Source organism: Anas platyrhynchos, chromosome Z, assembly GCF_047663525.1.
Source record: "Anas platyrhynchos isolate ZD024472 breed Pekin duck chromosome Z, IASCAAS_PekinDuck_T2T, whole genome shotgun sequence".
NCBI lineage: Eukaryota > Metazoa > Chordata > Aves > Anseriformes > Anatidae > Anas > Anas platyrhynchos.
The window spans coordinates 54348941-54376889 of NC_092621.1; the positions used below are offsets into that span (position 1 = coordinate 54348941).

Sequence of the window (27949 nt, forward strand, 5' to 3'; positions counted from 1 at the left end):
TTAGAACTTTTATTTACGTTGAACTTTATTGTACTGACTTAATTTTAAGCATTGTGGACTTAATACTTGTCTTGTAGAGGCAGGTGTTGATACAATAGCCCTTTCTTGGTAAGCTGACTAGAGAAGCATCTAATTATTAAAATGTATCCCTGACACTTCTGTTAATGCTTTGCAGTCATTATAAAAAGAGAAGGAGTATCTAAGGCTGTTACAAAGTCCAGTGTCCTTGAAGCCTTAATAACAAGAATGTTTTTATTTTTGCTATGTTACTTTCAGTGGCTTGCCTTGAAGTCTATTTTTGCAGCTGAGATATGGATTTACTTGTTTGGCTGAGTATCTTAAGTGCAGCAGTAATACCTTCTGTGAGTTTGAGCTAACATTCAAAAGAGGTGTCTGTGAACTTCTATATACCGTAATATCAATATATTTGACAGTATTCTTCCTTAAACACATTACCTCCAGAAAAAACTTTCAGGCCATCCCAACATTGTCCAGTTCTGCTCTGCTGCATCTATAGGAAAAGAAGAATCAGACACGGGACAGGGAGAGTTTCTTCTGCTTACAGAGTTGTGTAAAGGTAAACATTTTTTCTCTAAGCACTGGACATCACTTCTGACAGCTGTTTTGCCCAGGTTGCTTCACGGCTTAGTTCTAAAAACCTCCTAAATATAGCATAGCTCATTAGAGCTAGAATTCAGCTCCCTCTTTCATAAGAGTTGTGTTATGTTCTTTGAGATGGTTTAACATCTTCTTAAATATGGGATAATCACGAAGTTCTTTGTATTTGAGACCAGTCCAGGAAGGAACAGCAGGAATGTTTCCCAGGAGTGCTATTTCCCTTGGCACTGCAGTCTGTGTGGATTTGCCATTTTTTGGAATTTCTATCTCAAGACTGTAGACCTTTCTTGACGAGTGTCTATTCATGACAGGCTTTCAGACTTTATGTTGTTCTTTGTGTGCTTATGTGAATTTATGTGATTTTCTACAGGACAGCTGGTGGAATTCTTAAAGAAGGTAGAACCCAAAGGACCTATCTCCTGTGATACAGTTTTGAAGATCTTTTATCAAACCTGCAGAGCTGTGCAGCATATGCATAAACAGAAGCCTCCTATAATCCACAGAGACTTAAAGGTCTGTTACAGTGCAAAGGCTGATTTACTCTTAAGGCTGTTGCTCAATTACAGTGGACAGTCACGAGCATAGAGCTTACATGTATTGCCTTGCCAAGAATACTGGTTGTTGATGAAGGTCATCACTGAAATACTTGCAGCTTTGCAAGTACCATCTTTTCCTTATATTCGTGGCATTATTTTTTTTCTATTAGCTAGTTCAGGTAGGTTACAAAAAATCATGTAACGTCTTTTGCTGGTTAAGTTAGTGTAAAAATTTTTTGTTTTTAATAAAATAAACAGAGTTATGACTTACAAATTGCAGTTTTGGCAAGGAGATTTTCTCAGTACTGACAAACAGGCTCCTAGATCATACCGAATAAGAGACTTTAATCAAGCTGGGATGCATCTTTTTTGGTGATACTTTCTAGAATAAGATCTTGCAATCTTGGCAGAAATCTCTATGCACTGGCCACTAGAAAACCTTGTTTAAAAAAAAAACGACTCTCCTCTCAAAAAGGGATGGAAAGCTATTTACAGATACACAGTGTCTTACATAGCCAGTTCCATACAAGGTCTTCAGTGTGTTATAGCTGAGCCAGTGCTGTAATTAGGTCTGCTTTTTTTCTTGTCAAGGGAAATTCCTGTCAGAGATCAAATAAGGAAAGAGGCAGAAATTTGGTATCATTTTAGAGGCTGTAAAACAAGACGAAATGACAGTTGTGCTGCAATAGGCAGGGACCTTATTATAATCAAGTGTCAAATGGGGATCACTTAACTGTGCTGCACTTTCAGGAAAGCAGGCCTGCACTGCTGCATAAAAAACAAACAAAAAACCCTAAGTTAAAAGTTTTGAGTCTACTTTCAAATGAGATCTGAGATGGTAGTGTGTTTTTGGGGAGAGGTGTAATGGGCTGCAGTCCAAAAAGACTGTCTAAACTCTTTTGACTGAAAATGGTAGGACTCATAGAGTTTCTGCAATATAGCTTAAAGATCAGCTTCATATAGTGGTGTCTGTTTCTGTCTTCCTGTGGCTTCCTTCTCTTGCTTTTCAGTGTAACACATTCTGAATCCCTTTGGACAAAGTTTGCACTTAAAATGCGTGTATACAGCACTGGAAGAACCCAGCTAGTTACTGAATTGTGAAAGTTCAAGCTAGTTAAAGAGTGATTGGTAAACAGTCAGTTCTTGTCTGATATTTTAATCATCTAAATTTGATCTTTACAGGATTTGGCTTGCATAACACAAGTCATGGGGTCTATTAGAGACTATCTGAATAATCAGCTGAAACTTTTTTAGTTATTAGCAACCTTCAGCAGAGTATGCAGCACAACATGTTCACAAAATCTTGATTTTTGTCCAGTGTTACTGGACCCATTTTTAGTGTTCAAACTTGATTTGATGTTGAATCATAGAATGTTTTTTGTTTGAAGGGACCTTAAAGATCACCCTGTTCTGGGGTATCTTCATTTCCAACTGTAGTCAGGGATGCCACCATCCTTAGATCAGGTTGCCCAGGGCCCCAACCAACCTGGCCTTGAATACCCCCAGGGATGAGGCAACCACATCTTCTTTGGGCAACCTGTTCCTCTACTTTACCACCCTCACAGTAAAGATTTCTTCTTAATATCTAGTCTAAATCTACCTTCTTTGAGTTTAAAGTGATTACTCCTTGTCTCTGCCTCCCATTTTCTGGGAGCAAAAGAGGTGAGCAAAAGTTATCCAACAAAGGAATTCAATTTGCTTATTGAGTTTGATACTTAAACATCTAACTGTCATCTTTACAGGGTAGTCAAAATTCATTTTATGGTGGAAGAAGGACATGTCTAAGGGAGGTCAGTGGGCTGTTATGAAAACTGAAGTTTTGGAGAATGACATCCAGAGATACAGCAGTGTCAAAAGGAAAGGGAAGATAGATCTGTCTATCTGGAATGTGGTAGCATAATGTTGGAAAAGTTAAAATGCACATCGATCCCTTTTCATGACTTGTATCTTAGCAGTTTTTGTGGACATGACCATGTGATACTTCTGCCCAGTATTTACTCTCCATTTTAAGTTTCCTCACAGTTTCATTGAGCAGTCCAGAAGGGTTGGATTCTCAGGCCCTAAGAAAGGGAAGGGTTGAAGATGAAATGTTCAGGCAGCACATGTTCCTCTAACAGTTGGCCTCTGTCTACTCATGAGGTCATGGCTGCATCATTCTGGCTGTCCACCAACAGCCTGCTTCTCTGCTGGTAACTTCTGTATTTTGTATCTACAGCAGTCCTAACCTCCACTCCACTGCAGTTGAGCTAACAATGTTCAGTTCTGTGAATGAAAGCATTTGTATTTCAAGATACTGCTTATGCAAGTGATGATACAAAAAAAACAAGCCTATCCTTGGGCACTAATAAAATGACGTTTTTCTCCCCAGGGTTTAGTTCTTGTTCTCTTGGATGTGTAATGCTTATAACATTTTTGATGCTTCCTCTTAAAAATTGTCTGTATTGCAGTGTAGTGCTGTTTGAAACCTTTGTTTTCCTGTAAACAGCAATGTTCCAGGCTAGACTGAAGTATTTTCCATACATGTGTTTTTTATATTTGTTATGTACAAATAAGTTGATATTTAAAGTATGTGTTTTGATGTTTAAAAGTGGGATGTCTTCAATTTATTATTCTACCTCTTTTTGAAGGTGGAAAACCTGCTCATTAGTAACCAAGGGACAATTAAACTCTGTGACTTTGGTAGTGCTACAACTGTAGCTTACTACCCTGACTATAGCTGGTCTGCACAAAAGAGAGCACTGGTTGAAGAAGAGGTGAGACTATTTTAAAGTAATTAATGTTGACAGTTGATTCAGTTTTCTGCTATTAATCTGCTGTTAATTCATGGAACTTTTAAGACAAATGAAGATTCTTACAGTTGTGTTCATAAGTTCTGTTTTTATATTCATGTTGCTAGAGTTTAAAGACTGCCTGCAGTTAAAATCATAGCTTGTTTTCTGTAGCTGTGTCTGTAAGCACAGCTTCATTTTGAACTGTGTCCTCTCTGCAGTCTGGTGTGGAAATAGAAGTGATTGATTAATAGAGCCTCTTCTAATTGCACTATCAACAGGAAGTTGAAAATTGGTTATGCCGAAGAGATTCTCACCTTCTGAATTTTCTGTTAAAAGATTTATGAAGAAATAACAGGTCTTCTGAGCAGGACTTAAGTAGGCAGTATTACTGTGCTCCGAGGGCTACGGTGACAGCATTAAATATGCTGTTGATTTTTTCCAAAGTGCATTTGCTCTTTATTTTGAGGTGAGAATAATGTTCCTAATGTGAAAGAGTGATTTAGCTTCACATACTTGAGTTTTGGAAATATTCTTGAAGATTACAATGTTATCAAAGTCCTTGTGACTATTACATGATTCAGTTGATGGCTTCTGCATGGACAAGTGTTTCTGAAATTAATTTTCAAAGATAGCTGCCCATGCAGACTGGATAGCATTCTATCTCTGTGGTTGATTGTCACTAAAGCTTATTCTAGTTTCTGCTTCAAGAAATTCTATCTTCCGCAGATCACCAGGAATACAACACCAATGTACAGGACACCAGAGATGATAGACTTGTATTCAAATTTTCCAATTAGTGAAAAGCAGGACATTTGGGTAAGAAATTTTCTTTTGCTTTATCATAGCTTCTTATATCATAGTGAGACTGATTATGCAGTCTGCATCTTAATTTTTTGACTAAAATGAATGAAAATAAATGTGGATTAGACTTTGTCAAAATCAATTGAACTACTGTGAACTGTGTATCTAAGTAGTGAGATGTAGACTTAATGTTTTTTCCCCAGAGTTCTAGCTTGACTTCCATTGTAAAAGGAAATGCTGAGCTTTATTTGATAATCAATTGATCTGTTGCTTAGGTGGAGCTTACCTCAATATAGACATAATACTTACATGTATAGTCCTTAAATTCAAAATTCAAATTCTTTCCTTTCATGTTCTGTCATGCATGTCATCCTGTGACAACTTGCTGGTAAGTTGAGTTAAAGCCGAGTACATCTAGGTACATCTTGCAAGCTGCTTCATATATTCCCACTATATAATACTTCTGGAAATGTAAATGAGGGGCTCCTTTCTGAGGAGTAAAATTTCAAATTTGGGTTCTCCTTAACCAGTACTTGATAAGAAATTCTTCAGTTTTTGTAAGATCCAGATTTTACTTCTGTATGAATTGAGTATCTGTAGATTTCATGTCCCTTATTTTATTTTATTTTTTTTTCAGAAATTATTTTGGAGTATTGTCTGTGTATGCATGGAACAATACTATAAAACTTTTGATTATTGTTTCTTACTGCCTGAAACTTGAGCTGGGTGCGGGAATAACAGTATCTCGATTTGTTTCAAAATCTTCTCCTCCTTTCCTCAAAAGACACTATGTCCCCCCCAAAACAAACAAACAAACAAAAAACAAAACAACAACAACAACAAAAAACAATAACCCTAAACACTTCCACTATGCTAAGGAGTGAGATGAGACAAAATGGTAAAGGAAAATTAAGATTTGTTTGTGGCAGTGCTTTGTGTTGAGTCAGCATTAGTTGACGACAATATCCCCAGGTTCAGTGAGTTTTCTTCCATTCAGGCAAGCCTGCATACCTTTGTCATGAGATTTAACACCTGTTGTGACAAAGTAATTAAAGGCTTTTTTGTCACTTATTTTTTTCATTTTCTTCTGCCCAGACTACTTAGAACTTCTTAGCAAAAAAGAGAAAAGTTTAATAGTATAGTTGTTAAATTCAGGAACTTCCAATAAGCCGATCTTTGGTATTAATCCTGCTTTATTTCAATGTACTCTGACGTCTCAGAATGCATTTGCTATGCTGATTCCAAATATAGAATATGGACTGTAGTCAAAATTCAGAATGGATGGCTGGTTATAACCCTTCTCACTTGAGTTTTTTTTAATTATGTGCTCAATCTGTCAAACATTGACTCCTTTCTAGCATTATCATTTCAAGAAAAAGCCTGTCTTGAAGGATTTTTTTTTTTTTTTTTTGAAATTCAAACTATGGTAGACATCTACCCTCCACCCTCTGGAATGGCAAGGGTGGGAAATTCAAAACAGCAATATCTTTCCAGATTTCCAGGAATAATTTGGACTATAGCTTCTGGTGGTTAAAACTAGATTTTGTACTTTCTCAGGGAGCTGAGGGATCATGTGAATTGTGCTGAATGCTTATTTTCAGTGCTAGGCAAAATAATTGAAAGATAAAAGGGACCAAACATTAATAACATTAATATTTTAGTGTTAAGTAATTGAGATTGGTTATTAGTTGTCTTTTGACTTCTGAATATATTAGAAATGAATTTGTTCTGATAAACACGTTCTGTTTTTTGATATACTTCTGTTGTCAGTCTGGTTACCTTTGGGAATCTAATTAAACATTAGACAACCTGCTCTGTGATTACAATATTACATTTGGGAAAATTGGCTAAATACAAAAATTCAGAAGTTGTGTTATAACTGGAATAAAAGTGATTTTACTGAGTGTTGTAGTGAAGGCTTGATGAAATGGGTCAGTATTAGCAAAATGATGTGAAAATAACGTACTGTGAATTTTAAATGCATCTGGAGCTTAATCTACCTCAGGTACCTGATTAAGAATGACAGACAGATCTTTAAACTGGAGCTCTTCAGAAAGACTATCTAATTATGTATGCTGATGGCTTCTGAATTACTGACTTCTGAGGAGATTTTATAGATATCACTGAAGGGTAGCTTATGAAGATTTACCACTCAGTGCATGAATTCAAGGAGATGGATAGGCTCACTTTTGGCATTGCATTCTGAAACACCACCAGTGTGTGCTGCAGTGGTTTTAACACCTTTATGCTGGGGGCTAGCTGAAATGCTGCTTAAGCCTGGTAGCAAACAAGCCTTCTGGAGGAAGCACTGCTTCTGTAGAGGATGGAAATGTAATCAGAATGAGTAAACTAGATTCTGAATAAGCTACTTGCCTAACGAATAACTTTTTTTCCCACTCTTTAATACTGTCTTGCTTTTTATGATAATGTTGTATGATCCTAACTGCTGGGATTCAGGAGTGCTATGCCCAACCCTGGAATGTCAGTGAATTATTCATAGTTATTTTTTAACTTTGACATGCTGCATTTTTTTTCTGTTGGTACATAAGTTCACAAATTGACCCAGGCAGCTTCTTTAATGGTTCTTTCCAAAGTCCTGGGGCAACATCTTGGGGAAATGGGCTCTTCTGTTAAGTACATCTGCACAGCCTCAGCACCGATATACTGAAGAATGCTTTAATGCAACTGGAATTGACTGTAGCCAAATTGAATCACAATTGGAGTTTAAAGTGTTAAAAAAAAAATAATTACGATTCTAAGATACAGATAAAGGAGGAGGAATAAATAATACTCCATATCATTTAAAGCAAAGGTTGAATCCAAGTGGTCTGTCTCTTTGTGTTCACCCAGTTGTCTCTGTGCTGTTCTCCCTCGTGTGACTATGGATGCTGTCTCCTAATGTGCTTGATGTACTGAACTGCATAGGAAATAGTTACATTCCTCCAACCAAATTATGGTCTGTCTTACGCCTTTCAAAGCAGATACTCCTGTGGCAGAGTAGTTACTGTTCCAATATTCTCCTGCTGGATTAATTAATGTAGACTACATGGTGGTTCAATGTATACGTTATATGGAGTTCTTTATTTTATATCAAGTCAGACACAAATGTACTTGCTATATGATAACGTACAGAATTAGCATACACAGCTTGCTTCTGGCCCAGGGTTTAGTGAATTAACAAGTCGTTTCGGAGTGACTATATGTCAAGCCTTAGATTTTAATAACATTCAACTCTTTGAAATTGTTCTTGGGATAAACGGACAAGCAAAGACAGTTTGAGACAGTGTGCAAGGAGGACTGAAAGCAGTAAACAGATTTCTCAGCTAGTATCTTTGCTGGCTTGTTTTTTTGAGGGAAGGATATAAGAACCCATATGCTTTAGTAAGTAAGCTGGGTACAGAAGAGAGTAAGGAAGAATTCACCAGTATGTTGTGCAAACGTTTTCTTAGAGGTATTGGGTGCTTTACCAGAAAGTTTTTGTAAGCCAGAGGGAAGCATGGTTCTTCTATGCCAGGATCACTCTGCAAATAGGTTTCATATATTCTTATGAGTTCATATTTATGTACAGTGTGTGTGTGTGTGTGTATATATATACATATGTATATATGTGTGTGTATATATATATGTATGTGTATATATATACACACAAATATACACAAAACTTAAATTTACTTAACTAACACACAAAATTGTTCTAACTAATCCATAGCACCTAGACTATTCAGAAATTAGAACTTGTTATGTCCTGCTGGCTCTGATAGTTGTTCCCTTGTCAGGTTACACAGGTAAGTTACGTTTGGACACTTCAAGGAACTTTGAAGTTCCTAGAATGTGATAGTCACAACTCTGTGATGTTTTTCTTTGAAGCTTGAAAAATCCATCTGGGATTGATTTTCAACTTTACTTGCTAGAAAGAATTGAATAACCTTCTGATTAAAGTTGTTACGTGGCTATTAGGAAATAAAGGGACAATCGTTTCAGGCTGTTTTTCTTCAAATCTTTATCAAAACAACTGTTTCAGAGACACCTTTGTGTTCCCATAGCATGGCATTTAAACAGACTGGTTTATACTTAAATGCTTACCTTGCTGGTGCATTGTATAGTAAAGTATTTGGGTTAGAAATAAGAAAGACCAAATTCCTACTCAAGAAACAGAATTAGTCTCCTTGAAGCCTAAGATGAAGTTTAGAAATAAAATGTCTAATACTTCTGGAAGAAAGACTGTTCCTGAACATGCTCAGTGTTGCAAGTGCTCATTTTTTTGTATACTGCAAAATGCAAAAAATAGATGTATTATTATGATTTTTAAAAAGACATGAATAGGAGAATCACTGAAACTGAAAGCTTCAGGGAGGGGAGGGAAGAACAAACCACATACCTATTTAAAAGCAGTTTCACTTCTAGGAGTGCTCTAAAATGGCAAGTGACTGTTTTACTAAGTGTTTCTGTCCTCAGAGAAACATCAAGGCTAATTATTTCAGGAGTGTGAAACTGATACCTAAAGCATTGTTTTATATGCATGTACATACACACACACATGTGGAGGAATCGTTAAGTGAGGCAGGACATGTGAATGTTGAGCAGTTGGGAGACAATGGGCTGGTGAAGCACCGTACTCAACTCACATGAGCCTTGGCACGTACACCGCTGGCTGAGAGCCAATCAGGCTCAAGGACACGATGCCCTTGGGCCATCGGGAAAGTCCCTAAGGTGGGACAAGTAGCCAAAAGAAGGAGGACCAGACTGAAAAGCCCGGGAAGTGTTAACCAATCCTGAGCTTAGTTTCTGCAATATGTATGAGTTGATTATGTTCGAACTAGATAAAAGACGACTGAGCTATCCATTAAAGTTGAAGTTCACTGTTCACTCATATTGATGTGCTGGGTCTTCCTTCCGTCGGCAACAAATTGGCGCCCGAACAGGGACAGGTCTGAACAGGATTTGGACACTGCTGGCAGTGATCCAGGGCCACGGTTGGACGGAATAAAGGAGAAGCCGGTCCTGCAACGCAGCCCAGGAGGTGGAAGGGACAAGAATCCCCGCACCCGCGCCGGGAAGGTGCGCGCGAAGGTGAAAGGGAGTCCCCGCACCCGGGATGAGCCTATTTAGGGTCCCGCCGGAAAAGCGCCGCCGAGGTCTTTGCAAAGGCTGCAATCGACGTATATAAAGGTATGAAAAGATAAGCGGCGTATTATTTGCTCAAATGCTTTTTAGAAAAGCGGAGCATTTTAGATACAGATTGTAGAAAAAGATTTGCCAGGGTTATTAGTATATGGGCTAGCTAAGGGTTGTTTTACAAGGCCTGATACAGTTTTTTGAACAAACAGAGTGACGTAAATTTGGAAATAAATTGTTTGATGATGTTACTGGGAGATTTGATGAGGCCATGGAGAGTAGTGGCTAATGCATTAGCCACACATAAAGATGAACAAAGAGTTGCCGCTGCTGCAACAGAGTGGTTAGGACCACCAAGCAGGGTTAGTAATGTTAATCCACAGCAAATAAATATGGAAGGAACAGATTGCCCGTTGCCACCTTCCGTTAGAACTTCTACTATTACAATAATCATTGCGCAAAGTTGGCCACCGCATTGGCCTACATTCGAATCAAGTCTACAACAGAAAAATGACTTAACACTGACCTTAAAACAAATGGGACTCGTACTTGCACCGGAAAAGGTTCAGGAGACAAGTCCCTGGAAGTTTTTGGGTTGGAAAATTACAGATTCCACCATTCAGCCTCAAAAACTTAAAATCCAATCGGATATCAAAACTCTTAATGATGCTCAAAAACTGCTGGGAGATTTACAATGGATCAGGCCAGTAGTCGGGATTCCGAATGAACTGTTAAATCTCCTTCGGCCGTTATTAAAAGGAACTGATCCTGCTTCAAAAGTGACACTATCAGAAAAACAACAAGAAATACTACAACAAATCGCATCTTTGATCACAACGAGTGTCACGCATCGATGTATATCTGACAAGCCACTCGATCTTACCATTCTATGTGGCTCAAAATGCCTGATGGGTGCCATAACACAGCAAAAAATAAAAACGGGGGAGAAGGGAGGAGAAACTGTGGTATTAGAATGGATAGCTCCTCCGTTACAACCTCAACGAAAAATTCAAGAAAAAATTGCAACATTAGCAGAATTAGTAAAGAAGGGGAGGAATCGAATACTGCAAGTGGATGGGGTTCCTCCAAATATTATCTGGTTACCCATGAAGCCAGGCGATTTGGAATGGTATATACAAAACTCTGAAGAGTTACAAGCTGCACTACTACAGGATGGCGCTACTATAGTAGCAAAAACATTACAATCAACAGCTCTGACATGGATGGAAAACCAGGGATGGATAACTAAGCCAAAACGATCCTCTGTCCCACTTAAGAATGCAGTGACAGTTTTCACTGACGCAGGAAAACGTTCTCGAACTGCTGCAGTGACTTGGAAGGATGAGTATGGTTGGAAACATCAAATTTTACAAGCCCAAGATAAAGACATTACAGATATTAGAGAGAGGGTGGATAAAACCTTATTTGTTCTCAATCATTTGTGTGTATTTGGTGATGATGATGAACCACCCGCGACACGTCATTACATTAAGTCTGAAAATGATAATAAATGTATTATGAGAGTACTGTACCGAGATACGAAAACGGGACAATGGCTGCGGCCTGCTGATGTGAATTATATGGGGCGAGGTTATGTGTGTATCTCTTCCCCTACAGGGCCAACCTGGGTTCCTAGTCGATGTGTTAAACCAGCCATTGAAGAAAAGTCATCAAGTACAAATAACAGCAACCATGGCTGATCTAACGGCACAAGGGATTCTGGTTGCGTTATCTTTGACAATGACGGCTGGCTGCGTCTGATCCTTTTGTTGATGAGTTGATTATGTTTGAAATGGTTAAGGGATCATACGCAAAAAATTGTAGTACAAGATAGTTGGTTTGAAGGTTGGTTTAAATCTGTTTTTGGGAACATGGGTGGATGGTTTTTTCTTCGTCAAAGAGGAACTTCGTTTTCTACTTATAGTTATATTGATTATAGTTGCTGCAAAATAAAAACGGGGGAATTGTGGAGGAATCGTTAAGTGAGGCAGGACATGTGAATGTTGAGCAGTTGGGAGACAATGGGCTGGTGAAGCACCGTACTCAACTCACATGAGCCTTGGCACGTACACCGCTGGCTGAGAGCCAATCAGGCTCAAGGACACGATGCCCTTGGGCCATCGGGAAAGTCCCTAAGGTGGGACAAGTAGCCAAAAGAAGGAGGACCAGACTGAAAAGCCCGGGAAGTGTTAACCAATCCTGAGCTTAGTTTCTGCAATATGTATGAGTTGATTATGTTCGAACTAGATAAAAGACGACTGAGCTATCCATTAAAGTTGAAGTTCACTGTTCACTCATATTGATGTGCTGGGTCTTCCTTCCGTCGGCAACACACACATATATATGTGTGTGTGTGTGTATGTACATAAAAATTAAGGTTGCATGAGTCAGCAGTTGATGATTGAAATCTGTGATCTGCAAGCTCCAGTAAGGAACTTAATCAATTGCATAGTCTAAAATTCCACTTCAGTTATCAGTTCATGAATTAAATATTTCTGCCTTATCTCTCTGTAGGCTCTGGGCTGTATCCTGTATTTACTCTGCTTTAGGCAACATCCTTTTGAAGATGGAGCTAAACTTCGCATAGTCAATGGAAAATACACTATTCCACAAAATGACACCCGCTATTCTGTGTTTCATGATCTCATCAGTAAGTTTATAATGTTACTAGCTTGGTGGTCGCAATGGATGTATCTTAGTATTTGTGTTATATTCCTGGAATTAAGTGTTGTAGATCTCTGCATAATTATGTGATGACGGAAAAGTTAACTGTAACAACTTTTCATTGTATTCAAAATTTTAATCCAAATTCAGAAAACTTAAACTTTAAATGAAACGTATTTTTTAGCCATGTCACCTGTCTTGTTTAGTGTTTGAATCATTCCATAGGAGTGATTAGTGTTTTGATGAATTCTTTGAATTTGCTTTCGAAATACTTACTTCTTTCAATTCATATAGGTTGCCAAAAGCTTTGATTACAGTTCCAGAACTTTGGCTACAAATCCAACATTATTAAATTGCTGTCAAAAAATAAATCCAACATTGCTTCTGAGGTTGGTCATTAATAGACTCCTAAAGTATATGCTATAAAATATTCTTGACCATAAATGGTGTTAGTTGTATCACTTACAACAGTGATACTTGAATATGGATTTAGTGTCTGCTCCACACTGTTCCACATGTTTGAGTGCTCTCATTGCTTTAGAGTGCACTGAAGAAAGTACTGATGTTTGCTGAAAGAAGAGCTCTGAAGGGTATCTGTTTTATTGCCTGAATCATGTTTTCTTAGGCTCTTCCTTGAAAGTGAACCCAGAGGAAAGATTGTCAATCACTGAACTAGTGAATCAACTGCAGGAGATTGCAGCAGCTAGGAATGTGAACCCTAAATCCCCCATCACAGAGGTAAAGGAATCTCATAAAGGAGTATTATTGATAAGGTCTCCTTCCTTTCTCTCCTTTTTTATCCAATGTGAGTTCAGTAACAAATGTCAGAGCAGGTCCCATGTTCCTTAGTCTTTTGAAAACTTCACAATTTTGTAATTCATTTGAATTGGTCTACATTACCTGTATGGTCTTTGAAAATGTGCTTTTATAATTTAGAGCTTATGTGACATTAGAGTAAACTAATTATAGTTCTTACTGCTTATTGAAAAAACGTCACGATCTTGGGTCATTCCTTTGTAAGTAAGTGCTCTATTTTACATGCTGCATTTAATAATCATTAACTTGCACAGGAAAATCTAATACATGAGGACTCTGCCTACGTTGACTGGAAACCCACTTATTTGTCTCCAGTTTGATTAATTTACACAATACTGAAACTGAATGAATTGCTGTACTTAACCTTCCTGGCTTTCTCATGAGCCTCAGAAACAGATTGCATGCTTGTTCTCACCAAGTTATACTGTGTAAGTTACTTTTGTAAGTTGGCTAAATGAGCAAGAAAATCATCACAGTATTGATCTCCACAGCTCCTGGAACAAAATGGAGGCTATGGGAACAATGCTCAGCCTCGGGTGTCTGTAACATCGGTTTCACAGAGCTCCAAGCCTGCAGGACAGCTCAATAACATGTACAATGCAGGTATTTGCAGAAAGAAATACCTTGGTTTTTGGAAGAAAAAAAAAGTCACTTTGGGGTTTTAGACATTTATGTGGCTACTTTGAATTTACATTGCTGTTTCTAACCTTTTTCCTTTTTCTCAGGGTTTGGTTGTATGTTGATAATGCAAATGTGAATTTCTCAAATTTGTTGCTGAAGATAAAATTTAGTTTCTTGTGTAGAACAGTTGAAACTAAAATGCATTACTGACTTGTAGATGGGTAAGAGTGTTCTGATAATGAATTAAGAATTGATGAGAGTAACTGACAGAATAAGAAATAATATTTCTAAGAATAAGAGCTACAATGAAAGTAAACAAAAATATTTTACTTTAAACCTCAAACTTTCCAGTTCAGTGAGGCATATGATATTTTGAAATATTCAGTGTAAAGTGAGAATTTGTAAAGTTAAATTTAACTGCTGAAAATCTTCTCAGAAGTGCTGGATTATAACAAAAACCTTGATATGTTGTGGCACAAGTTACCAAAATTGGTCCATATCTTGAGGTCTTGCACAACATTGGATCTCTACTGTAGGAAGATGATACTTGTCTCTTTTCCAAGCAGAACTACTTAGCATTATGTATGACATGACCAAAAGCAGCCATTCTGTGTCTTTTTCATAACTTTATGCTAAAACAGGCTTGTTGATACCTAAATGTTGAGGTAGTCCAACCAAGAAATGCAGAAGCAATTTCAAGGATTTTGTCTGTTGGTAGCTATCTAGGAACTACAATAGCACATTGATATTAAGAAGCCACCGATGTGACACTATTATTTTAGTCTGATAAAAGCCTACATGAGGAAGAAATAAATTTGTAGGCATCTGAAATCCCCCTCTCCCCCCTACCCCTTATCCCCTAAAAAAGCTTTTGAACTGAACCCCATCTGTTAGTTAGAAGCCCGTCTCATAGCAATTGTAGTCTACAGTCATTTTCATATTTGGCTTTGTCAATCCCAAAATAAAATTTTTTGACAACCTCAAGAAGGTAAAAAGCAGAAGCCTAAGCTCATTTATGGGTAGTCAGGTCATTGCGTTCAGAAGCACCATAGCTGATGCTGCCTTGAGTCCAGCTAATTAGGGGATGATTATGCAGAGTTGTGCCAGAGGAACTTTAGTGATGAGAAGTTGTGTTAGCATCTGAAGAAAAGCAGTAGTTAGGCTAACAGCACTTAATTGAATCAACCAAAGCATGTCTTCAAAATGACACAATTAAAAGCTGATGTACCCATTCTATAAAAGTAGGTATTCCAGGGTTCACTCAATTGGAAATATTTGTACTTCATATAGCGAAGAAAATAAAAAGCTAATGGGCTTACTTGCATCTAATTTTTTAATGAAAGGCAGTTTCTGCAACCATCTTACATCAAGTATGAGTATGTTGCTTAACATTACAATTAATGTAGAAGAAATCAAGGGAGTATTTCATACTATATTCAGTTTTCCTTCCAGTTTGGTGGCACTTGCTTTATATTATGTATGCTGAATTGCCAGTAAGAGGGTATTAAAGCTCAAGAGGAAATTTAAAAAATTGGGTAATATTTATTTGCAGTAATTTTGTCTGTATATGAATTGCTGAATAGGAATCTAGCTTCCAAATAGGAGTATAATCAAAAGGCTGTCTGGCCATCTGTTTTGTGCGGGATCGAGTACTCTTTGTATACTATCATGCTAACAAATAGATGTTTCTAGCTGAGATTTTGGGCTTAAAATGTAACTTAATTATGCCTGCACAGGCTGTATGAAATGCCTTACTTTTATGAATCTTTTACTGTTTTCTCTTAAATGTGAGTAGTCAACTAAGCAATCTGTTATGTAGTTTACCAATAGCTCTTGACCATGCAGAGGTCATTCTTTTCATAGGTCATCATTAAGGAAAGCTTTTGAACTGTGAGCCTTACAACAAAGTTTAGCCTGTATATACTTCCATCTTTGTAGGCAAATTGCTTTAAAATGGAGCCTATTCCAGGATATGACTTAAAGTACAATTACTTCTGTTTGACTACTCTAGGCCTGACTGTTGCAGAGTGTGACCAGACTTACGGAGGGTTCTTTGATATTCTGAGAGGAGGAACAGAACGGTTTTTCACAAATATTAAGGATACGTCTTCTAAAGTTATCCAGTCTGTGGCCAAGTGAGTAAAAATAAATTGTGCTGGTAAGAGCTCTAAATGAAGGCTCAAGAGCTTATTGTAGAAATGGTCAAATTCAGCATTGTTTTCTAAATATGAACTCTAATAGCTAATAGCACTGAGACTTTATGAATTATTATTTCTACCGTAGCTTTTGTATTAATGTGTTTTAGAAATATAGACAGGCTTTCCCCCCAGCATAAGTGCTGCATTTCCTGCTGTTGTCTGCTGTTTTACACATGCTGAAAACCTGGGAGAGATGAGTGGAGAGGGGCTGGAGCAGGGAGGAGTGGTATAGAAATAAGGTTATCATGGGTCAAACAAACAAACAAAAAACCAACAAAACTATATGATGCGTCAATGAATAAAGAAGGAATAATGAAAGATAGAGTAGTGTTAGTTAAAGGGAATGGAGGGGAGAGAAACTGCAGGGAAATGGTGCATTGGCTCTTCTGTCCAGTTTAGTTTGCAGTTGTCATCCAGTGTCCTCTTTCACTCTGTCAAATATGGGTGATTGAATGGAGAGACTTTAGGCAAAATGAGTGGTTCTGCACTTTGTCTTTTTTGCCTTGAATTACATAGAAGAATACTTTCCTCCCCGGATGTGTATGTTCTCAGAGTATTAGTGCAGTGTTGTTTCTAATGATTCTTTTCACTCCCACTACAAATGGTTTTAACTGTCTTTATATGATTGGTCATCACAGTATGGATTCATACATTTTTGAACTTATAATCAAGTTTGATGCAGTGTGAAAACTTTTTCTTAATTCTAGGAAGAGAGGAAGGTAAGTCAATAGGATAATAGAAGTACAGCAACTGTACTTTGTCCTTTACTGTAGGGTTTGTAGCACTTTAATTGGAAATACCATACTTGAAGTCTTTTGCTTGTAACTGCTTTTCTGTCAGGTGTAGTCTGTTTATTGTACAGCTCTAAACTGTTTGTAATGATCAGAGAACTCGGGTCTGTGGAACTTGCACCTCTGTAGCTACTTTGAGTGCATTTTTCTTTGTTTGTTCTTAAGTTTAGTCTGTTTAAACTTCTCATGTATGGCTTAAAAAGGCTAGGTCCTCTGTTTTTAAAGGTCAGAAAAGCTATGTAGCTTTGATCTGTCCTTACAAGCCTTCCACAGATAAAAACGATTGGCACAACATCAAATTTTTTTTTGGAGAACTACACTGACTCGAGAGAAGAGTGGGAGGTATACAAGGGGAGTGAACTGTCACATGATGATAAACAGTGAGTTCTCAGCAGCATAGCAGAACTGTAGGAATTCTGTGTATGAAGTATTATGATGAGCTGCTTTTAACTTTTCAGCAACCATTCCCCATTTTAGTTCTTTGGCTCATGCTGTCTTACAGACCTCTGTTCTTTATCTCCTTGCACCTGCTACCTTTTGTGGAACCGATCTTCCTCTGACCATCTGTTCAGCCTTGCTTTTGTTGATTTTATGGTATCTTTTTAAAGAAAATTTCTGTGTGATAATAGTTATATTCTGCCAATTCCTTGCCTTTAGCAGCTCTACTACTTAAAAACTTGAAGGTACTAAATTCCTTGTCTTAAATTCTGCTGTTTTGCATTAATTTTGAAGTTTAACAGAGAAATGACTTTTCCTTAGTGATAGATAGTCCTTATTTGTCTTCTCCTTTGACAAAGTTACAAAATTATAAAGCTTTAAGCTGTCATTCTTGTGCCTTTGTTTTTACTCTTTCACTCTAGTATTTTGATTGTACACTGCATGCTTCTGCACTATTCTTACACTCCACTTCTTGTGCTGTTGTCTCCACATGACTTTCTGTATTGTGCCCCCAGTTACATCCGAAGACGTTTCTCTTCCTGCGCTTGCAAGCAGTTTATTCCTTAATGGCCACTGATTACTTTCTGAATTTCATCTTGTGCTGTTCTCCCCTTTTGCCAGGGGTGAGGGATAAGAGCTCTCTACAGGTGACCTTTCAGGATGGAATGCCTCATGCTGACTTCTCACCTTATTTTTATTTCTTACCTGACAGTTTTGTGGGGCTTTCTGCTTTGTGCGTTTTCATTTGGTTCCATAATAAAAGTAGCATGCAAGGAGTAAAATAGTAACTGTATATTCAAACTCATCTGGCAGCTTCTGATGTATAGTGAGTACTTAATGGTCAAAGATGCCGGTCAGTTCACATGCTCTTCTCTCTCTAAAATTATTTGTTAGAGAATTGTGATTGCCCAAATAAGTTTTGCATCTTAGTTACAGCGTTCATTTTGAATTGCTAGTTACTGTACTGTTGCTGAACTATATCCTTGGCACTTTAGTTAGAATCAAGTTTTTAACTTTTTTAAATTTTTATTTTATTTTTTTACAATTTTGGAAGAGTATGATTGAGATGGAAGCTCTTGTGCCCTGCCCAAAACCAGGGTCACTCAGGCCTTAAATCACAAGGAGACACAAACTGTTGAAGTTCTCTAAACTGCTTCAAACTTAATCCAGCATGATTTACTTTGTGATAGTGTCTGAGCTGCTGTCAGGGATCTAAATGCTGTTGGAGATATTTCTGTGCATGTCTTGTGGAACTCAATAAATATTCTTAGTCAGGAAAAAGCTCTTCACTTTTCCATCTCATTTGCATTACTCACAGAAGGTCGTATGTGGTTATTCACTAGAATTGAGTAACTTGAGAGCACAGTTTGGGGTGGGTTTTTACGCTTAACAGTTGTAAGTGCTAAAATATTCGAATTAGATCATAAACTCATAGAATGGTTTGAGTTCAAAGGGACCTCATGGATCATCCAGTTCCAGCCCCCCTGCTGTAGACGGTGATGCCACCCACTAGATCAGCATGCTCAGGGCCTCATCTAACCTGGCAGATAACCAACCATTGGTCTCTTCTAGCTAAAGGGGGATAAAATGCTTCCATGTCCTGTGAGGAATTGAGAGAGGATCATCAGAGTATCATCAGACAGTGTCTGTAAATGTGCCACGACTTAATGGCAAGCTGTCACTTTTGCTTTAAATTGTCTAAACATTAAATACCAAGTGTAATCATGAGGAGATGGGTTCCTCTCCAGTGTTTTGGACTGAGCTGATTAAATACAGATTGATGTCTAAGGTGACTCATGCACCTTAAAGGGAATGTGAGGTTGTCAAATATATTAAAGCTCTGCACTAGTAAAAACAAATATTGTTCTTGTGGAGAACTGTCTTGATACAACTGCATTTTTTTTTCCTGTTTTCCATGTGAATTTGTTTTCACATGGTTTTGGGAATGAAAGAAAAGGAGGAATGCACCAAGTACATGAATGTGCTAGTGAGAATCAGTTACTTCAATACTTGTTTTCCATATGATGCTTAATCAATACTCAAAGAAAACCTTTTCCACTTGGAATTCGTCATTGCTCTTCAGTGGCCCTTAATGCTGCAAGTTTCATTCTCTGAGTCTGTATTCCATTTCACTGGAATGGCAGCACATGAATTAGTGTGAGCAATATTTAATGTTTTACAAGACCTATGTAGTCTGAAGTTCTTTAGCATGTACACACTCACCGTGCTTCTGAGAGTCCTACCACTAGGCTTGTGCATTCTTAAACTTCTTGTACTTTAACTGTGCTGAAATGCTAATCCATTCTTTGTGTCTGCTGTAGGACATAGCTGTTTTCTGTCAGGGTCATTCTCTGCCCTCACAAACTTGTGTTGTGGCTACAGCTGACAGAATAAAGGATGAAATAATGCCTTTTCTACTACTGATTGCATCCTTGACTACCTTTCTAAAACTCTTCAACAAACATGAGAAGCAGGCATTCTGGATAAACTCAAATGTCTATTCCTTGAAATGCATTTTCCAACTCCTTATGTTGGAGTCTGTCATCTAGTTAGAATCAGAGAGAGGCTTGGGATGGTAGGTACCTGATATTGAAACCTGGTATGAAATTCCTATTATAGAATTTGCATTCTGCACTTCTGGTCTTTTTTTTTTTTTTTTTTTACTTTGTCAAACTAGTCTCTTCTGTTGAAGAGATTATGATCTAAAAATGCAAGAACAATTAGCTGCCTTTTATTGTTAGCTTCCTTTGCTTCTAAGGTAATTTTGTTTCTTGATGCTGCATTAATGTTTTATTTGATAGATTAACGTTGCATTGGGTAGCTGAATGATTAATTCAGTTTCACAAAGCAAAACTAAGCGGAAGCAGATTGTTGTGAGTTTCAGTGCTGCATTTCTTCTTGGCCTGTAAGAAAATAAGCATCAGCAGTGGTGGTACTTAGCTAATGAATAGGTGTTTTATTGTGAGTGTAGAAATGTGTGGAGAAAGATTGTTTAGTGTTAGAGCATTATTTGACTAAAGAGTGCTTTGCGTTCTTACTTTTTAGCTATACCAATTCATCTGTTGTTTTTTTTATTCTTTCTTTCCCATCTTCAGGTGATAGCAACACACGGTAACTGCTCATCCAAAATTTTGTGCTGTATGCTAACTAGCTTTATTTTAAAATTGCATATTTTTTTAACTTAATTTGCTGGAGTGATGTTTTGTTTAATATTAAGTATCACTATTAAATGCAACTGTTTTGACAGAACTAGTATTGCCAACCCTTTCCACAATGAGAAGTCTGTAACATTTAATTACAACTTCTGATTTTTTTCAGATACTTGTACTGCAAAATTAGAATTTATATTTTATTTGCTATATTTTGCTTTAGGTATCTCACTATAAAAGCTTTGCCTGCTGTTATTGGAAAAGGATAGCATACTTTTTCCATTTACCTTTAATTGAAGCCTCTAAAAAGCCTAAAAATTACGGATTTTTTTCAAACCAGAAAACCTACATGCAGTGTCGGGTTGTCATGCAAAAACGTTGTTGCACTCATCACCTGCTGGCAACATTGCTATGGTAAATTAAATGTCCTGATGTTAATAGCATGAAAGGAAAAACCTCAGTCCTGGTATTTTATTACAGGGTTGTGTCTTGTTACAGGGTTATGTCTTGAAATGTATAGGAATGCATATCAGCGTGTGTGTGAAAAGTGGACTGAAAAATTGCGTGTCTATTTTGTCTTCCTGAAAATTAAAGGAATCTTATTTGCCAGTCTGAAGTGAAACACTCCAGTAAAAAGAGTATCTTCTGTTCCATTGTTAATACTGAATTAGATCTCAAGTCCTCAGAATAAAGCTTAAGGGAAACATGGAATAGGAATTTAAGGAAAGTCACACATCTTGAGAGTTTTGTTGATTTTGCAGTTTGCATAGCAGTTACATTTTAATTAAGACAGCAGAACCATTCTGAAGCTTTTTTCAGTTGCAACAGGCATACAGATTTTTTCCTGCAAAATAGCAAGCTTTTCTTGGCTGTGATATTATTGTCATACCAAATAGCACTTTTTCAGTAAGTGCTTTAGCTTTAATGTGCATGGGGCTTTTCTGCAAGTGCGTGTAGTGAGAACCATGCTCTTAGTAATGTTGCATTTTAATTTAGACAAATGTAAAAATCAAAGATGTATAGAATAGTGTTTTTAGTAAACAGGTTAATATCTGAAAATATTCCCTAATGGATGTAAAGACATTTTTTTGTTTTTCTTTTTATAGATCTGTGCATTCATTTCACACTGTTGTTTAACCTGTAGTAATGTAAAAGACATAATAGATCTTTGTTCTCAGGCTATCATATTAGGTGGTTCTTTGTCTTGATACTAAAAGAAGTTGAAGTCGTTAGAATGATCTGCATGTTTTCTTGCTTAAAGCTGGTGGGTGTAAGTGACAGAATTTGACACTTCTCAATCATAAATACTGTGTTCATCACTAGTAAGAATTTGTAATTGGCTCTGAGTATAATTTTCTCCCTTAATCAGTTTGGCTGAGGAAGTTAAATATTTCCAGAGTTGCAAAGAAGTTTGAAATAGACAAAATGGCCAAACACTATCTAGACTGAGTTTTCAGTGCTTTGTCTAGTAAGGCTCTCAAAATTCCTTGTAGTGACTTCAATTTATCTTGAGACCTTGGATCATTTTTTATTGTTAGGACAAGGACTATGCCAGTCCATATAAACATTCTTTCATGTCATTGCCTTCAAAGGAATTGTTCTTACCTCACCTAAAATCGTCCTACCAGTCCTTGTAAATTCAATCTTTCAATCAATCCCTCCAGGCTCTTTTGTATTTAATAGCAAGCCATAGGGAATCAAAGAAATAATGTTTTCTCTTAATGTTTTGAAAATGAGTACAGTATTCTAAGTCTTCTCTTTCAGCGTCTTGAAATTTTGTAGTAATTCTAGAACACCTGGTTTTGATAATGCATTTACATTCTTTAAATATGCATCATACTGTGGTGAACTTTTGATATTCTGGAGTTATGCTACTAATTTCAGTTAGGTATCTAACCCAAATTCTGTAGGTGATATTTGTTCTTGCTTTGCCAGTCAGGAGTGCAGGCGTGTTGGATCCAAGTCAAGGGTGTTGGGTTTATGCTAGAGTCTTTCAGTCTTTCTGAGGCTTTTTCATCCTGCTACATAGCAACTACCCTGGAAAAAAAAATATCAGTCATTTTAAAATACTAAGTTGTTGGCATAATGTAGGTGATTAAGCAGAGATGGAAGGAATTGAACTAAACAAAAAAACCCGTCACAATTATATAGAAATGAGTAGTAATTGCTCACTTTGAAAATTCACTTCCAAAATGCCCAGAGGAATGATTTCAATTTATAAATTCAATGAATATACAGTAAATTTGAGCTGAAATCTATGAAGACAGGCAGAGGGAGTTGGGGTTGTTCAGCCTGGAGAAAAGAAGGCTCTGTGCAGACCTTACAGCGGCCTTCCAGTGCCTAAAAGGGGTCTACAGGAAAGGTGGGGAGGGACTCTTTGTCAGGGGGTTTATATAACATCTGTAATATTATATATAACATATATATATATGTTTTATATATATATATGTATGTGTGTGTTACATATAACATTATTAATTTATATAACATCTATATATTTATATAACATGTTTTAAATAACATCTTTGTAGTGATAGGGCAAGGGGTTATGGCTTTAACCTAAAAGAGGGAAAGTTTAGCTACTGGGGAGAAATTCTTCCTATAAAAAAGATGGAGAGCGACTTTTTACATGGGCAGATAGTTCTAGGACCTGGGCAAACTGTTTTAACCTAAAAGAGGGTAGATTTAGATTAGATATAAGGAAGAAATTCTTTACTCAGAGGGTGGTGAGGCACTGGAACAGGTTGCTCAGAGAAGCTGTGGATGCCTCATCTCTGGAGGTATTCAAGGCCAGGCTGAATGGGTCCTTCAGATGGAAGAAATAAAAGATTATTCTTTGCAGTGAGTGGAGGCTAAGACCTGAATTTTTGAATCTATGTCTCAAATGCTTCTGCTTCCCAGTACTAACTCCAATGTGTTCTGTTTCAGTTATGCCAAAGGAGACTTGGATATATCATACATCACTTCAAGAATTGCAGGTATGATTACTACATCTCTCGATCATTTGATTGTTCTTAGTATATGAAGATCTCAAGGTGAAGTATTCACTTCTTTCTGTTTTCAGTGATGTCCTTTCCAGCTGAAGGTGTAGAGTCTGCCATCAAAAATAACATAGAAGATGTGAGGTTATGTTTGGACTCTAAACATCCTGGGCACTATGCTGTGTATAACCTTTCTCAAAGAACATACAGGCCTTCAAGATTCCATAATAGGGTGTGTATAATCTTTGTGTATTTTTATAAAAGGTCTTTCAACAAAGTATCTTAGTGTATATCTTCAGCTTCCCGTTGTGGGATGTGTTAAAGTAGGCTGCTTAATCAAAAATATGACAAAATAAGAGTGTAAACATAAGGTTAGAGTAGCCTGTGTTCTGCTTGGTTTTGGTTCCTGTTCAAAGTTATAAATTAAGGCTAATCTTTAATCTTACTGACTCAAGTACGTTTCTTAGGCTAGTGATATGTTTGAAGAAATGTATTGGTACCCTTATATATTTCAGATTTAAATGAAGAACAGCAGTCTTACTAAAACCTCAGTCTCTTCTCATTCAGATTTTTTTTTTCTTTCAAAAGTAGTACTGCTTTGGAGATTGATTTTAAATAATGCTGATTGGACTTTCTCTTTGTCCCACTGCATACTGTTTGACTCCAGTGTGGCCCAGCCCTGGAGCGTTGTGTTTTCCAGAGATGACTACTTGACAGCTTGTTGCTACTGCATGAGATACTGGTATAATTTAGCTGAGCCTTCAGTAGCCTTCCTGCCTATTTCTCTGATGCTAAAATGAAGACACATCCCCAGTTCAGTAACACAATAATGAGGGCAACTTGGTGGGTGTTAAAACTCTGGACTTCTGTCAGTGCTCCTAAATATGCTTCAACTGTCCTGTAACTAGCTCAACAGTCTAAGTTACTGCTGTGTTTTGAGTTGTCTAGCACTAGCTATGCTAGACCCTATCTACATTGTGTGTAGTGATCGTGCCCCTTCCCCACAATACTGACTGCCCAGTGGGGAGTCTAAAAGCATTATGTGCTACATGAAATATAAGGTCCTTGTAGACCTTATTCTGCAGAGCCATCCTTTAGCATTTCTTCAGTTATCTGAGTTTGCTTAAATGTCATCAGTCTGGGAAATATTTAATGTATGTTATCCAGTGTTTGTCACTTCCCTATTTGTATCCTTACTTTGTACTGTCTACAAGTTTAAATGTCACACCTGAAAAACAGTTATGACCTCTTTGAGTGGAGGATTCTATTCAGGATCAAGATTTTTTGAATTTGGCTCAGTATGAGGTTTAGTTAAAGACTGTTAAACAGTCTTGGAGCAGGTGCTTCAAACAAAAACTTCAGGAATGCATTTTAGCACTAAGATCCTGGAGAAGTCCACCGAGGCTGATGTATTTAAGTGAACTCATTTATTCCTTGTTCTGATAAATCTATCAGTCTTACCTAGACACTGATATTCCTGATGTATTAATGCTGTGATTGGCAGTATGTATGCAGTTAAATCTTCCAGTGGCCTGAAGATTTTCTGGTATACATCTGTCTTAGTGACATTGATTTTGTTGTATGATCTTTGTTTTGCTGTATCTGGAAAGAAATAATATCTTGTATCTTGTCACAACACTATGTGTTCCTGCCCACTTCGTTGGCTAGGAGTGTTTAAGTTCTATAAAAAGAAGCAAACAAAAAAGCAAAAAATTGTATTCTGTAAAAACAGATATTTTACTTGAGAAAAATCTTGTACGAAGAAAAACTCATGATGGGAAAATTTTCCCTGTCCATCTTTGAAATCCAGATTTACGATGAGTAATGCTTCCTGACTTTTTTAACTTCGTTAGTCAGTGCTGGGCTAGAGCAGTCAAGTAAGAAGCTAAAGAAGCTTAAGCTTCTCTAGTGCCACAAACGATGATTCTGGCAAGCCTTAAACCCTTAAACTTGATCAAAATAGAACAGCATCTAAAACATTTATGAAATGATACTTTCATGGTTTCCTGTGTACTATGTCTAAATCCTTAAAAAAAAAAAAAAAAAAAAAAGCCTTGATTAAAGTTAATGGTAGCTTTGAAATCCTCTCTGCTAACTTTGAGTTGTGTTTGGAACAGGTTGCTTCGAGAGGTTGTGCACTCAGTCTCTGGAGATTTCTAAGACCTGCCAGTATAAAGCTCTCAGCAAGTCAGTCTGACCTTACCACTGACTCTGCTTTGAGCTGTTGGAGCCTCAGGAGATCTCTAGTTCACTGCAATCTGAATTTTTCTTTGATTCCATCTTATAAAAGGAGGTTGTGGGTCTTTAAAGGTGTCAGCAACACAACATGTTGGCAATTTCAATTTTGATAATGACCTGAACATTTTGAGCTTCAAACACAGGCAAATGGAAAGTGGGCAATGTTGTGTGGTTTCCATTTCCATGGCAAAACTAGAGTCTGAGCAGAAAGTAAACTTTAAGTCAAAAAAAGTAATTTCTCTAACTTTTAGAATATGTATTTTCCACTTTATTTTCTGGTTTATAGCTGTAATGCTGCCATATGATTCTTTCAGTGATAGTATAGTATTTGAGATGTACTGACGCCCATGTTCAAATCTGTGGTGAGCAAGAATATAAAGGGCTGTTTGCTTTAGCTTTATTTGGTCTGTGGTGACTTTGCAAAACTTTTCACTAACAAAAGAATGTTAAATCTCTAGCAAAGTGAGGTTTTCTGAAACAGCCAAATTTTTAGCTTTTCACTGTACTCTAGTATTTTAATTTATAGATGACATCATATGTCACATTATCTCTTGTAGTCTTTTTTCCTGAGCTTGGCATCTCATTGAGAACTTCTTGTGATAGTTCAGGTAATTAATCTGAGTAACCTTTGAGCTCTTCTGTTTGAGAAGACGTGTGGCTGATAGTAAACTCGGTCTTTCACCTTCATTTTCAGTCCTGTCTAAAAAGAAAAAGGTTGCTTTGCAAGTTGTTCGCTTGGTCCTGATAGAGCCTTTGCTCTCTGAGTTGCAGGTTCTCACGGATCAGGCTTCTCATGTACTGCGTTCTTATCAGGCAGATGGCTGTAAGAGTACAGAGGCTGAGCAGTGAAGCAATTATTTGGCAGTCTTTTGTAAAACTAATTGCAGAAGGAGTATTACTGAACTGTTGAGGCTCTTTGAGTAAAGGACACAAGTAAAAACATACTGAATCTAACATTTTCCTTAAAAACGTGAACTACTCAGGTTGAAAGCTTTTACAACCTGAAATTTTCTCCGAGGAAAAAAATCTTATGTTGTTGATCCTTCAGACTGGAACAGACCAGAGGGCTGCTGTGTTTGATCCTATAACATGATGCTTGTAGTGTGCAATACTATTTCTGGGAGGGGCACTTCGCTTAATTTCTGCACAGAGATGGCATTCAAGTGCAAAATTTCGTTTTATACACATAGTTTATGCTGTGCAAATATGTGACTGTCATGTTGTTTGTCACTTTGGCTGGATCTCTCATTTCAGGTTTCTGAATGTGGCTGGCCAGCAAGGCGAGCACCAAATCTTCAGAATCTCTACAGTATATGCAAGAACATGCATTTATGGCTGAAACAAGATCAGAAAAACGTTTGCATTGTGCACTGCCTTGTAAGTAATTGGTTTGTCTCAAGTGTTTTGCTCAATCCAGCTTTAGGTAGTGATTAAGGATGCTAGTATCACACAGTTCGTGAATATTCCTGGTTTTCCTCACTGTAGGGCCTGGAGGGAATTCCATCCTGCTATGTATTAATAAATTATTTCCATAAATTTTCTTTTTAGGCAGTTAGTGGGATGATGTAGCTCTTCCTTGCTGTTCTGGTTTCAGCTGGGATAGAGTTAATTTCCTTCCTGGTAGCAGTTATGGTGCTGTGTTTTGGATTTAGGATGAGAATAAAGTTGATAATGCACCAATGTTTTAATTGTTGCAGAGCAGTGCTTACACTAAGTCAAGGACGTTTCAGCTTCTTGCTCTGTCTTGCCAGTGGGCAAGCTGGGGGTGCAGCTGGGAGGGGACAGACCCAGGACAGCTGACCCAAACTGGCCAAAGGGATGTGCCATGCCACCTGATGTCATGCTGGACAATATATAGGGGTGGCTGGCTGGGGTGGGGGGTACTGGCTGCTGGGGGATCGACTGAACAATGGCCTACAGGTGGTGAGCAATTGCGCATCGCTTTTGCACAAATTATTCTTAGTAGTATTATTATCGTTATTTTCCTTTCTTTTCTGTCCTAAGAAACTGTTTCTATCTCAGCCCACTGGCTTCTTTTTCTTTTGATTCTCTTCCATATCCCAGAAGGGGAGGAGGGAGGGGCAGCGAATGGCTGTGGGGTGCTTATCTGCCAGCCGGGTTAAACCGCAACGCTTGCATGTAATATAGTAGTCATTATATAGGAGGGATAAGGCAAAGTAGCCTTGGGGAGCAAAAAATGTTTTCTGATTTA

The 27949-nt window shown here is 37.5% G+C and overlaps 1 protein-coding gene across 2 annotated transcripts in view; it reads left to right on the forward strand.

Annotated features, from left to right (window-relative positions):
* The window catches only part of GAK (cyclin G associated kinase), a 73272-nt gene that overhangs the window by 14001 nt on the left and 31322 nt on the right, over positions 1 to 27949 (forward strand). For both annotated transcript variants that reach the window (XM_027446921.3, XM_027446920.3), the window contains exons 4-14: positions 463 to 577; positions 989 to 1131; positions 3782 to 3907; positions 4652 to 4741; positions 12356 to 12491; positions 13131 to 13243; positions 13813 to 13924; positions 15954 to 16077; positions 23447 to 23496; positions 23583 to 23731; positions 26992 to 27114. In XM_027446921.3, the coding sequence (XP_027302722.2) occupies positions 463 to 577; positions 989 to 1131; positions 3782 to 3907; positions 4652 to 4741; positions 12356 to 12491; positions 13131 to 13243; positions 13813 to 13924; positions 15954 to 16077; positions 23447 to 23496; positions 23583 to 23731; positions 26992 to 27114 (1281 nt within the window). The remainder of the gene's footprint in view (positions 1 to 462; positions 578 to 988; positions 1132 to 3781; positions 3908 to 4651; positions 4742 to 12355; positions 12492 to 13130; positions 13244 to 13812; positions 13925 to 15953; positions 16078 to 23446; positions 23497 to 23582; positions 23732 to 26991; positions 27115 to 27949) is intronic.